At 37.6% G+C, this 12,613-nt stretch overlaps 1 protein-coding gene across 1 annotated transcript in view; it reads right to left on the bottom strand.

Moving 5' to 3' along the window:
- Positions 1-2,885: 2,885 nt before the first annotated feature.
- Positions 2,886-12,613, bottom strand: part of RRM1 (ribonucleotide reductase catalytic subunit M1) — a 38,679-nt gene continuing 28,951 nt past the window's right edge. The window contains exons 17-19 of the mRNA XM_044665968.1: positions 11,539-11,634; positions 5,900-6,088; positions 2,886-3,627 (exon numbers count right to left, since the gene is read on the bottom strand). Of these exons, the coding sequence (XP_044521903.1) occupies positions 3,442-3,627; positions 5,900-6,088; positions 11,539-11,634 (471 nt within the window). The 3' untranslated portion in view covers positions 2,886-3,441. The remainder of the gene's footprint in view (positions 3,628-5,899; positions 6,089-11,538; positions 11,635-12,613) is intronic.

The following is a 12,613-nucleotide window of genomic DNA, read 5'->3' on the forward strand; positions in this document are numbered from 1 at the left end:
GCTGAATGCAGATTGAGACAAAAAAATTTTGTAACCATGGCTTTTTAAAGGTGCAAACAACTCCACTTGCTTCAATAGACCCTAATGAAAATGATACAAGACCCTTCATCATCATGTCTGTTATTAATGTCCTAAAACTATGGAGTCCTGAATGGAACACAATACTACAGAGAAGGTCTGATGCAGACAGGGTACTACAGAATTATCACTTCCTTATTTCTAGAAGGTGTGACACTCAACATAGCCCATGATTATTATTTTTTTTTTTGCCTGCCACACCACACCACCAACATAGTGAATTTGCAGTGTCTGTGCATTCTCTTGAACTCTTGGGAGAAGCAAACCCGTTAGTGAGGAACTAATGACCATACGTCAAAAATAGGAGGTCAAATTAAATAGAGATTTATTAGCATGCTGAGGAACCTACTCTCACTTGATAGGACTCATTTTCAAGGATAGAGATTTTTATAACCTTTAAAGTCCACCTAGAGTACACAGCCAATTAGCAGCATTCTGTGGCAACTTAGGATAGAAAAGTAAAGCATTTCCCAGTGGTAAGGGTTAAACAGTTGGAAGTTTGACAAAAGTGAGGAGAGCAGTTTAATAAAACACTTAGTTTAATTTGAGAAGTACAGATAGAAAATAGAAAGGAGGGAAGACAGATTATTATTCTAATATCCTATGACTATATCTAAATTCTTAATACTAATTAAAATTTCTAAAACCCTACTTCTGTCCTCTGAGGACAGGTTCTTCCTCCCTGGCCAGACCAGGCCTATCTAACCTACACTATCTAAAATTGATTCACTAACTACCTATCTTGCACTAATAAACAGACACTCACCACCCACAATCTCCTTAAATAAGGTTTTATTTTCCAACTGTCAGTAGTCAAACTGCCAGTAGCAGAGACAGACCTCCTGCTTTCAAGAGATCCAGAGGCAAAAGACCTAACTGCCAACTGATTCCTTCCTTAACTCTCCCCTCATCTCCTTAGTAAAGGAATCTTCAGCTCTGCCTCACTGACTCCTTTCAGTTCTGCTTCACTTAGAAATCTTTCTGCTCTCTTACCTCCTAAAGAGACAGGAGAGATTAAGAAAATCCCTTTAACAGAGTGTAAGGGTTAAAAATGGTTTGACTAAATTTATGAGTTAAAGAGGTTGTTGTGGTTGCCATTTAAAAAATTAAAATTAAACTATGAGTCAATAGGCTACTTAGTAGCTTTATTTACAAGATAGATATTAAAGTGGGAATCATAGGAAAGAGGTAGAAAATATCACCAGACCACAAATCCAGACCACAAATGCTAATCTTACCAGAATCCAAAGTCTAGATCAAGAAGCCGAAATCTGAAGAGCCAAAAGATGCTGAAAACCACCAAGAACCTTCAATGCACAAGAGGCCAAGACCACCAAGAGTCCCACCAGAGCTCATGATCCCTGGCTAAGAGCCACCAAGAATGAAGAGCTAGAATAAAGATGTGCTTTTGGGGGTGCTTGTGGCTTGTTGTGAACTCTTTGTTAGTGACTTACTAAGTGTTAAGTAGGGAAACTTTAAGTTCCTGATTGATTAACTTAAAATAGACAAAGGGAATAAAAATTCCCTTTCACCAGGAAGTAGAGAGAAAAGGGAGGCAAGGAGAGAAATGAGAAGTATCTGGAATATAAGTAGCAGGATAATTATGGGAATAAGAAAACAATCTCTGTTCAAGGGCAGGAGCCAAGGGGAAGAGAGCAAATACTTATACAATTGTGAAAGAAGTACCTTTAGACAAAACTTCAGCATAGTCTCTTATCCAAGAAAAGAAGTAGTTAACAACAATGAATGAGATCATCTGCTCTACCATGTGCCCTTGTCTGAGGACTTTCTAATTATTAGGCCAAGTGAATGAAGGAATTTCTATGGTGCTGATTCATCAAGATGTTGAAAAATAACTGTGGTTCCCATTTCCTCCACAAGAGTCCATAAGCCCCAGGTATTTTACAGAATGCATATTATCTAGCTATGCCTTATGTCTTATAATTATGAAGTTGATTTTTTTATATACAAATGTAAAACTTTACATTGATCCTTACAGAATTTCATCCTATTAGATGCAAAAGAATGCTCTTGACTATCAAGATCTTTTGAAATGCTGACTCATTATCCAGTCTGTTAGCTATCTTATCTGTCCCTCCCATCTTCATGCCATCAATAAGCATACAGTTACCATCTATGCCTTTATCTAAGTCTTTGGTAAAGATGTTACACAACACAGAACCATGCAAAGATCCCAGGAGTACTCCACTACTGGTATGACCTAATATTGATACGGTCTGATAAGGAGCAAAGGAGAATTCTAGACAGGGTGCTTAAGGAAAATTTGAGTAAGAAAACATTTTCAATTATGGGGAAATATGCTATTTAAGGATTAGTGATTATCTGGAGCCAAGTGGTAGAAATTCTTTCAGTAATTGTTGCATTCTCCCAGTTCCAAAGTATTGGGTAATCTCTCCCTCTAGATGAGGTCTGTCCTCACACTTGGCAACAGGAAAATGGTACATGTATGCATACGCAAGAAACAAAGAAATTGTCACTTTTATATACAATTGGTCCTCACAGTTCTTGAGTACTTTATTTGTAGGCTTACATAGAATGTTAGGCTTGGAAAAGATCTTGGAGATCATCTAATCCTTACCCCTACTTTTCCTTTTATAGATAAACAAACTGAGGTTGCAGGAAGGGAAAACTACAGTCACAAATATGGATGCAGTTAGGAAGAGAATCCTATATTGGGCACCAGTGTTCTTTCTGCTATACAAAGGGAACCTGTGACAGTGTGATGCCAGATGTGAAAAGTCATTTTAGATGAAAACCACAAACAAAATTAGTTGAGACATAAAAAATTCATCTTTTAAGAGGATTTATTTCATATTGACCGGTAGGTCAGCCCTGTTTCCACATAAGAATTTCAGAGCAAATCAGAAGAGGGATAAGATCCAAAACATCTTGGGAAGAGCCATTTCTTAGTGCTAAATACTGATAAGGCAGAGAAACCCAAGCTGTCTGTTTGGAGTAGGTATATCAGCAGTTCTCATGAGCCAGCAATATGCTTTACCTCTGGTAGCAACATACCAGCCTAAGAAGAGACTTTGGCCTACTGAGATGATAATTTGCAAAGTATACTCAGTCAGGATAGGGTCCAGGGAAGTGACTGAGTCCCATATATACCCACATTCTCTTTCCTGCTCATCCACTGAGTCCAAAATGACTTCTTCACTCCCAAGACACCAGCAGAAAAATATTTCCATACTGCAATAAAATATTACTTGATATGCATTTCCTTACGCTAAGGTCCAGCAAAGCCTCATCTCTTTAAGCAAATTTACTACATCTATCTATGCCCAAAGAGACAATGTGGCTTCCAAAGAAGTGCTGGCCTCCTCTTCCAAGTCTTCCTTCTCAGGATCCACACATCAGGCACTCATCTCTGTTCTCTAAAGAGCACACCATAGCCGCTGTGTTCCTCTCCTTTTCCTCATCCTTCAACACTTTCTCCTTCTCTTTCAGTTTCTCCTTATTCAGAGTGAACTGAATGGGGTTAGCTGCTGGTCTTGTCCTCAAATAATACATGCCAGTCTTCAATCCCTATAAGGGAAAAAAATTATTAACCAATAGTAAGAATCTGCCCATAAGAATATTTAGAAAAAATCTAACATATCCTTTCATATGTGCTTCTCAAAATTCTACTTCCATCTACTCATATTAATGGCATAAGAAAGGTATCCTTGAAACATTCACTTTCAATATTTCAATAATAACAAAGTGCTGTGTGCTTAAATACAAATACCAATTCAATACATTTCTCAAGCACTTCTGTGCTAAGTGAGGTAGAAAGTCTAGATACCCCACATCCAGCACTCTTATCCAATAAGATAACAGTAAGTGTCAGAAGGATAAGGAAAAAAATGCTATATGATGACTGAGGGAAGGTACTGGTATGGAGAAACCATGAAAAATTTCTTGGAAGATGATGTGGCATTTAATTTAAGGCTTTTAGAATGGCTACAGGTAAAAAGAATATCATAAACAAAAAGGTAGGAAATAGTGGACATATTGGGGGCAATTTTTCACGTGAGAAGTCCAAGAAGGAAAGAAATGTTATAACCCAACACTGGGAAAGACAAAGGACTATCAAACTGAGGGGATTTTGGAATGCAAGACAAATTACTTTAATTTTATTCAGGACAGAATAAAGATCAATGACCACAAAGTCCTAGAGGGAGTACCTTTTAGAAAATCCACCAGTTTTGCTAAAGTAGAAAGCCACAAGAAGAGATTAGGGGAGCAGAAGGATCTATTACTTGGAAGGTTCTGAATGTTAACCCGAAGAGTTAAACTTTCTTCTTCTTTTTTTAAACCCTTACCTTCCATCTTAGAATCACTACTGTGTATTGGTTCCAAGGCAGAAAAGTGGTAAGGGCTAGGCAATGGGGTTAAATGATTTGCCCAAGGTCACACAGATAGGAAGTGTCTGAGGCCAGGTTTGAACCTAGGAACTCCCATCTCCAGGCCAAGCTCTCAATCCACTGAGCCAACCAGTTGCCCCCTAAACTTTCTTCTATGCAAGGAAGTGATCAAAGAGTCTTAGAGCAGGGAGGTAACAAGTATAAAGCAGTAATTTACAATTTAATCAGGTGTTAGTGTGACAAGTGGCATCAGTGTATAAGAATCAAGACATAAGGTGACAAGGACCTGGACTAATGCTATTATATGTAAAAGGGAAAAAAATTTTTATGAAAGAAATGATGAATGGTGCTTAGCTGGATATGGGAGAAAGAGGAAAGGGAAGAAATAAGTATTAAGTATCTATTAAACACTGTGCTAAGCATTTTACAATTATCTAAACTGATTCTTACAATAACCCTTGGAGGTATTAATTCCATTTTACATTTGGGGGAACTAAGGTAGATAGAAGTTAAGTGACCTGCCCAAGGTCTCACAGCTAGTTAAGTGTCTGAAACCAGATTTAAATTTAAGTCTTCCTGACTCCAGGCCTAGTGTTCTATGCCCTGTACTACCTGCCTGCAACTGAGGATGACAATTCTAGAATCATCTTCAGAGAAGTGACAACCAAAGTTATGAGGGTAGATGAGTGGAGAGAAAGAAGAAAAAAGAAAAAGAGCCAAAAAGGAAGTACAGCTAGCCAAAGGAAGAAGTAACTAGAAAAAAAAGAAAAACAGAAAAGGATAGTGTCAAGGCAACCAAGAAAGGAAAGATAACTTCAGGGAGTAAGTAGACAGTGTCAAATGCCACAGATGAGGTAAAGACAATAACTACCGGGAAAGCCCATTTTTCCAAGCCTTAACTGTTGCCATCTATAAAATTAGGGAATTTGGGCTAAAGAATGTTTAGGGTCCCTTCCAACTATGAAATTTCGTGATCCTATTATTTAGTATCACTGAAGTGAACAATTTTAACAGAGTAATGAGAGATGAAAGCTAGAGTAGGAGTTAAAGTGGGTGGTGAAGAAACCAAAGCATTGGCTGTCCCACTATATTCTGGTTTAACATTTTGCAAAATATTCAACACATAAAAACTAAATGCCCCCCAAAATAGTTCTGTAAACTCCTACACATACCTACTTTTATAAATAATCCTTTATTAACCATCCTCTGTATCACCCTTCAAAACCAGCCACAGAAAATAGTACCTTTAAAACTAAATAGCTACTATTGGGAGACTGCTATATATAAATGCCAGTTCTATGTAAAATGCCAGTTGCCCAAATTAAAAAAAAAAACAACACAAAGTGGCAAAACAAATAAAGGTAATGAATTCCAGGTCAGAAAATTTTGCTGAAACTAAATCATCGGGGTCTAAAATGCAATGTAACTCTTCCTTCTAGCTCTTCACTAACCTGCTTCCAACCATAGAAGTGCATGCTGGTGAGTTTGCCATAGTTGGGCTCAGCAATGTGGATGTTCAAAGACTGACTCTGATCAATGAATGCCCCTCTATCAGCTGCCATCTTGAGAACAGTTTTCTGTGAGATTTCCCACACAGTCTTATAGAGCTGCTTCAGATCTTCAGGAATTTCAGGGATACTCTGAAAGAAGGAAAAGAGCAAATTCATTTTTTCTCATTCACGAAGAAGACAACATGAACTACAATGACTTAAAGGAAAATAAACTCTGAAAAGATTTTAGAACTCTGATCAAGGTAGTGACCAATAATAACTAGAGGACTGACGATAAAACTTACCTCTTGGTAATTTAAGAATAAAATGTATGCTTCCAGACATGGTCAATATGTAAATTTGTTTTTCTTGACTATTTATGTATTACAACAGAGGGTTAGGGGGAAGGGAGAAGATAGTCACCAAAAGGCCACTGGGAAGTAAAAATGACATTTTAAAAAAATCATTATCAAGCTTTTTTAAGAAGGAAGAGTTAAAGACGAGAAAATAGAGGAAAAGACAGTATAAGCAGAGAATCCTGGCCAGAAAATCTAACTACTATATTGAATGCCTTGCCTGATGTGAAACTAATGAATTCTATTGCTTGTAAATGAGCAAGCCACCTAAAACCTATCAAATACATCACAGGAATATTGTGGATTTAAAATAAAAGCTTAGGCTTCTCTAGGGAAATGTGTCCTAGACTTGCTGAGGACTTTGAGCAAGCAACAAGCACACAGAGGCATAGAACCAAATTTTTACTTTGCTCCTTTGCCATAATCTTTTTAGAGATGTCCTTTTTTACCAAAGCTAATCTTCATTTGTTCTTCAATCCATTCCCTCTAGCAGTTTGTCTCAAAGATCATCTTCCAACTCTTTTTCTGATCTTCAATCTCTCCCTATCTACTGGCTCCTTCCTCAGCACCTTATATACTCAGTTCTCCCACATACCTTAAAAACTGACGATCCTAGCTCCCCATCAAATTATTTCTTTCTTACTTTTCAAAAAGATCCTAGAAATCACTACCTCCACTTCCTTACCACCTACTCATTTTGCAAAGCCACCTTTCAAATGAAACTTATCTCTCCAAATTTTACCAATGATCTCTTAAATGCTAAAACTCAATTATTCTGCAGCTTCTGTGAACTAATTATCCTATCTGGATACTCTCTCTTCCCTTGGTTCCTAGTCATTTTGAAAAGTAATTTAGAACTATCTCACAAAAATCATATAACTGGGAATACTCTTTAACCCAGTGGTTCCCAAACTTTTTTGGCCTACCACCCCCTTTCCAGAAAAAATATGACTTAGCGCCCCCTGGAAATTATGAAACTATTTATTGAACTCAGAATAGAATGTAATACAAAAAAAGTGTGGCCATCACTTCCCCCCTGGATCGCTGCAGCACCCACCAGGGGGAGGTAGCACCCACTTTGGGAATCACTGCTTTAACCCAACAATATAACTCAGCTATTACCCAAAGAGATCAAAGAAAAAGGAAAGATCTTATATGTACAAAAATATTTATAGCAGTTCTTTTTGTGATGACATCTGGAGTATCAATCAATTAGGGAATGACTGAACAAATTATGGTACCAGAATTGGAATTTATAGTGCTATAAGAAATGAAGAAAGAGTGGGCAGCTAGGTGGCTCAATAGATTGAGAGCCAGAACCAGAGACAGGAGATCCTGGGTTCAAATGTGGCCTTAAGACACTTCCTAGCTGTGTGACCCTGGGCAAACCACTTAAACCCAATTACCTAACCCTTACTGCTCTTCTATCTTGTAACTAATATATAGTATTGATTCTTAGATGGAAGATAAGGGAGAGAAAGAGAAAAGCGGGGGGGGGGGGGAGGGAAAATGAGAAAGAGAAAGGAAGAGAGGGAGGAAGAGAGAGAGAAAGAAATGAAGACTGTTTCAGAGAAAATTGGGAAGATTAGTATACTATAGACTAATGCAGTGAAGTGAGCAAAAACAGAACAGTTATGCTACAAAACAAAATTGTAAAAGGGAACAATTTTTAAAAACTAAAGTAGTCTGATCAACACAATGATCAATAATGATTCTAGAAACTGATGATATTTTCTACTTTGGAGCAGGTAGGTGGCTCAGTGGATTGAGAGCCAGGCCCAGGGAAGTCCTGGATTCAAATCAAGCCTCAAGATACTTTCTAGTTGTTTGACCCTGGGCAAGTCACTTAACCCCCATTGCCTAGCGCTTACTGCTCTTCTGACTTAGAACCAATACATAGTATTGATTCTGAGATAGAAGGTAAGGGATTTTTAGAAAGAAAAAAGAGAGAAAGAGAAAGAGAGAAAGAGAAAGGAAGGAAGGAAGGAAGGAAGGAAGGAAGGAAGGAAAGAATATACTTACTTCCCAACAGAGAGGTAATGCTTTTATGCAGACACAGACAGAGCCAATATGAGAATTTGTTTTGCATGACTGTTGTTACAAGAGTTTTCTTTTTCTCTCCCCACCCCCATCCCGGGGGGGGGGGGGAGAGGGGTAAGGGGGAATGTATAAGCAGAAAAAATAGATGCTTGATAATAGGAAAAATTTTTTTAATGTTTTTAAGACTCTATTCTCATAAATCCCTACCACACACCCACAATCAACACAGATAAAAAGTGTCTGAGGTAGGATTCGTGCCCAGATTTCTCCCGACTTCCTAGTCCTGAACTTTCTCCTATATCATGCTGCCTTAATTAAGGGGCCATTAGAAACTTTGAAGAAAAGTTTTAACAGAAAATTTAGAACAGAAGACAGACTGAAAGGAGCTGAAAAATGATTAGAAAATGTATTGAGTACAAACTACTCTTTTTAGGAGTTTAGCAATAAAGAGAAAGAAAGACAGGACAAATAAATCGAAGAAACAAGATTAGAAGGTAGAGAGGAGGGAGAAGGAAGGAGAAAGAGAAAAATAGAGAATATGAGACAGAGGGAGGAAAAGGGTTGAGGGAGATTAATAGCAAAAAATGAAGAAGTCTAGTGAGAAGGGAAAATTAAGATGAAAGATCAATTTGGCAGACTCCTCAAGGGACAAAGGAAGAGAAGGATCAAGAACTATAAAACAAAATTGTAAAAGCAGACAATTTTAAAAAAAGAAAAGAAGTCTGATCAATACAATGATCAATCATGATTCTTTCATTTTATTTAAAATTAAAGGGTGATCCTTGGCAAGGAAGAAGAGAGCCCCTCTTAGACTGAAAGGAAGGAAGAATGGCAAAAACAAAAAGTTCTGAAGGGTGCAGTTGGAGGTTCAAGAAGGATGAGTGAACTTGAGACAAGTGTTAAGTGACAAGGTTATCTCCCTGAGAGAGGGGTCATGGAGTTGGGAGCTTAGAGGACAAAGTATGGAACAGCTGCAGTAAAGGATCAAAAACAAAGGGCCACATAGCAGGAGGGGCTGGCTGAGGCCAGATAATAAGCATTAGACTGGTCCTAGGAGCTGCCCACAGAGGCTCAGGAATAGGAATGAAAAGGATCACAGGAGGGACTTGGGGTCAGAATGATTAGGGTGGAGGCAGCAAGAGGACCAAGGAATAAAGGTTTTAAGGAGGGAATGGCAGTGAATTGCTAATAATGGTTAACTATGGGGTCAAATTCATTTACTCATTCTTGTGCCAAGTATTGTCAGCCCCATTTTAGAGCCTTACTAACCAAGGCTCTGTGAGGTTAGACAACTTATCTAAAGCATACCAGGGTGCTTTTCACTCACCACATTGCCTAAGCTGGTGATGGCAAACCTATGACATTTTAGATGACATGTGGCCATAAGGCCGCATACAGAGAAGTATGGGGCCGCATGCCGAGGATGAAACATTTGCTGTAGTGTAATGTAGACACTCTGTGCACTATAGGTGGTGATTCTACCTATATTAATTTACCTATTTTGGTTTATTAAATACAGTTATATATTACAATTATATATTTTTGTTATTTAAACTATAAATATTGTGAAACTATGGTTTTTTTTTTCTCGAAGTAACATACCACCTGAGTTATGCTTGGTTTTTTAGCGAATTTTGATACACCAGGCTCAAAAGGTTGCCCATCACTGGCCTAAGCAATAGTGAAAAGCTGGAAAAAAATAGGAAACATGCCTAGAGGAGCTAAAAAAGAATAGGTTTAGGAAAAATGAAGGGGTGAGAATAAGCATTTATATCAAGAGTTCAGATCTTGGGTTTGGAATAATTCCTGGTGTTACTGAAGTCTGAGATATGAACACATCTCAGGGAGACCAAGGTCATAGAAAAATGGAGATCACAGAACAGAAGAGGATAAAGTACTAAAAGGCCAGAGTGTCACTAGACACCAAGAACAATGTCAGGTGCTGGAGTACAGAGAGCCTCTAAGTCTGCTGCAGAGTCAGTGAGATTAGGAAAATGCTTCAGAGGTTGGTAGCTGGCAGCAACAAGGATGGGGTGGTAAACTTCAAAGGAGAAATGGTTAGATAAAGATGGTTAAGATTCAGAACCAAATGGAAAGCTTAAAATGCTATGTAAATTTCAGTCACCTCATCCATACCCTATTAGTCTCTAGTGTGCTGACCACTGGCTTAGACACTGTTAAATAGCAACCCAAATTAGTTGGTCAAAGCTAAACCCATACCATTATGACTTTGGGAAACCATCCAGAACTCTAGATTACAATAATACATGGGGAGGAAAAAAATCTGAGCTCTATAGAAAGGAATATCAAAGCAAAGTAGATTAGGGTTGGGGAGAGAATATAGGAGGGGAGGCAGCAATGAATGGAATAATTCATTATAAAATATATTTTATTTCTCTATCATAATCACTTTTTGTTTTAAGTCTGGTATAAATTCAATATTCATTTTTAGGAATTAGCTTCATAACAAAAAGGAAACTCTTAAATTGAAGACCAGTTCCCAATATGCACCAGTAGAGTGAGATTCCTCAAAGGAAGTTTCCTGTATTTATGACATTACTGATCTAGATGGGGAAAAAAAATGTCCATAATGTATATATGCACTTGAATAATACTAAGTCAATTCAACTTACATTTACTTAAGGAAATATTAGCCACATAAATATTATTTTGTAGTTAGTAGCTGCAGTCATTAGCCTGATACTATTTATACACCTGCTTCTGGAACTATCCAGTAACTAGGGCAGGATTTTTAACCTGCAGTCCATAAACTATGATGGGGAAAAAATTGCATCTTTATTTTTACTAACTTCTAAATGAAATTTAGCCTTTCCATTGTAAATTTTAAAGAAATGATCTGAAAAGGGGGCCAAAGACTTCATCAGACTGCCAAAGGGGCCTATGGCATGTAAAGGATAAGAACTCCTGGCCTAGGGGATTAGTATTATGGGTTTACTAATTTTAGTCACACCTGACCTTTTCATTATTTTTTCTCAATTACTTTAAGGCCTTATTACTGAACAAATCACTAAAAGGTAAGGATTATCTGGCCCACAAATCATGCTGTCTGTGACTGTGAAGACTAGGCAATAATAGAGACTAGCATAGAAATGCACCCTACCCAACATTCCTTGAGAGAAGTAAGGGGGTAGAGGTGGGCAGTGAGAATAACAACATCACACACTTCACACTCTTATTCTGTACCTGGATAGAGCCGTTACAGGCAATGATCTGGTTTTTCATCTCTTCATTCCACAGACCTCGCTCTGTCAGATCTTTCAACAAATGTGGATTCACAATCTGAACAAAATGGTGAGATATAAAACAGAGTAAAATGAACACTCAAAAGTAACTGCTTAGTACTATAAAGCAGTGGTCATCAAAACAATATGGTACTGGCTAGGAGACAGAAGGGAGGATCAGCGGAATAGACTTGGGGTAAATGACCTCAGCAAGATAGTGTATAATAAACCCAAACATCCCAGATTTGGGGCCAAAAACCCACTATTTGACAAAAACAGCTGAAAAAATTGGAAAACAGTATAGAAGAAATTAGGTTTAGATCAACATCTCACACCCTACACCAAGATAAATTCAGAATGGGTGAATGATTTAAATATAAAGAAGGAAACTACAAATAAATTAGGTGAACATAGAATAGTATACCTGTCAGATCTATGGGAAAGGAAAGATTTAAAGACCAAGTAAGAGCTAGAGAATATTACAAAATGTAAAATGAATAATTTTGATTACATTAAATTAAAAAGGTTTTGTACAAATAAAACTAATGCAACCAAAATTAGAAGGGAAGTGTTATAAGTAAATAATAGCAGGAATGTTGTTGAAACCCAAACTGTTATTGATAAACTGTTATAAATATAATTGAACTGATAATATATTGATTGATGGTTTGTAATGGCCAGCTGTTATTAGTAACTGAAGTTGTCAGAGGCAACCTATTTTTGAAGGCAGTGGATGGAAAGCCAGAAAACGTTTAATCCAACTCTTATTTATTTATCTCCCTCTCAAACTGTCAGTTGAAAGCAGCCTGACACGCAAAGACACAAATAATTTCACAGCTCTTAGCTCAATGTCCTGTGGGGAATAGACCTATCTCCCTCAAAATACTGAGAAGGAAAATGCCTCAGTAATTAGACTCTTAACTAAAAGTAGTAAGTCTTTTCTTCTTCTTCTTCTTTTTCTTAACTTCTGTGTATTGGCTCCTTGGTGGAAGATTGGTAAGGGTGGGCAATGGGGGTCAAGTGACTTGCCCAGGGTC

Source organism: Gracilinanus agilis, chromosome 3, assembly GCF_016433145.1.
Source record: "Gracilinanus agilis isolate LMUSP501 chromosome 3, AgileGrace, whole genome shotgun sequence".
Classification (NCBI taxonomy): Eukaryota; Metazoa; Chordata; class Mammalia; order Didelphimorphia; family Didelphidae; genus Gracilinanus; species Gracilinanus agilis.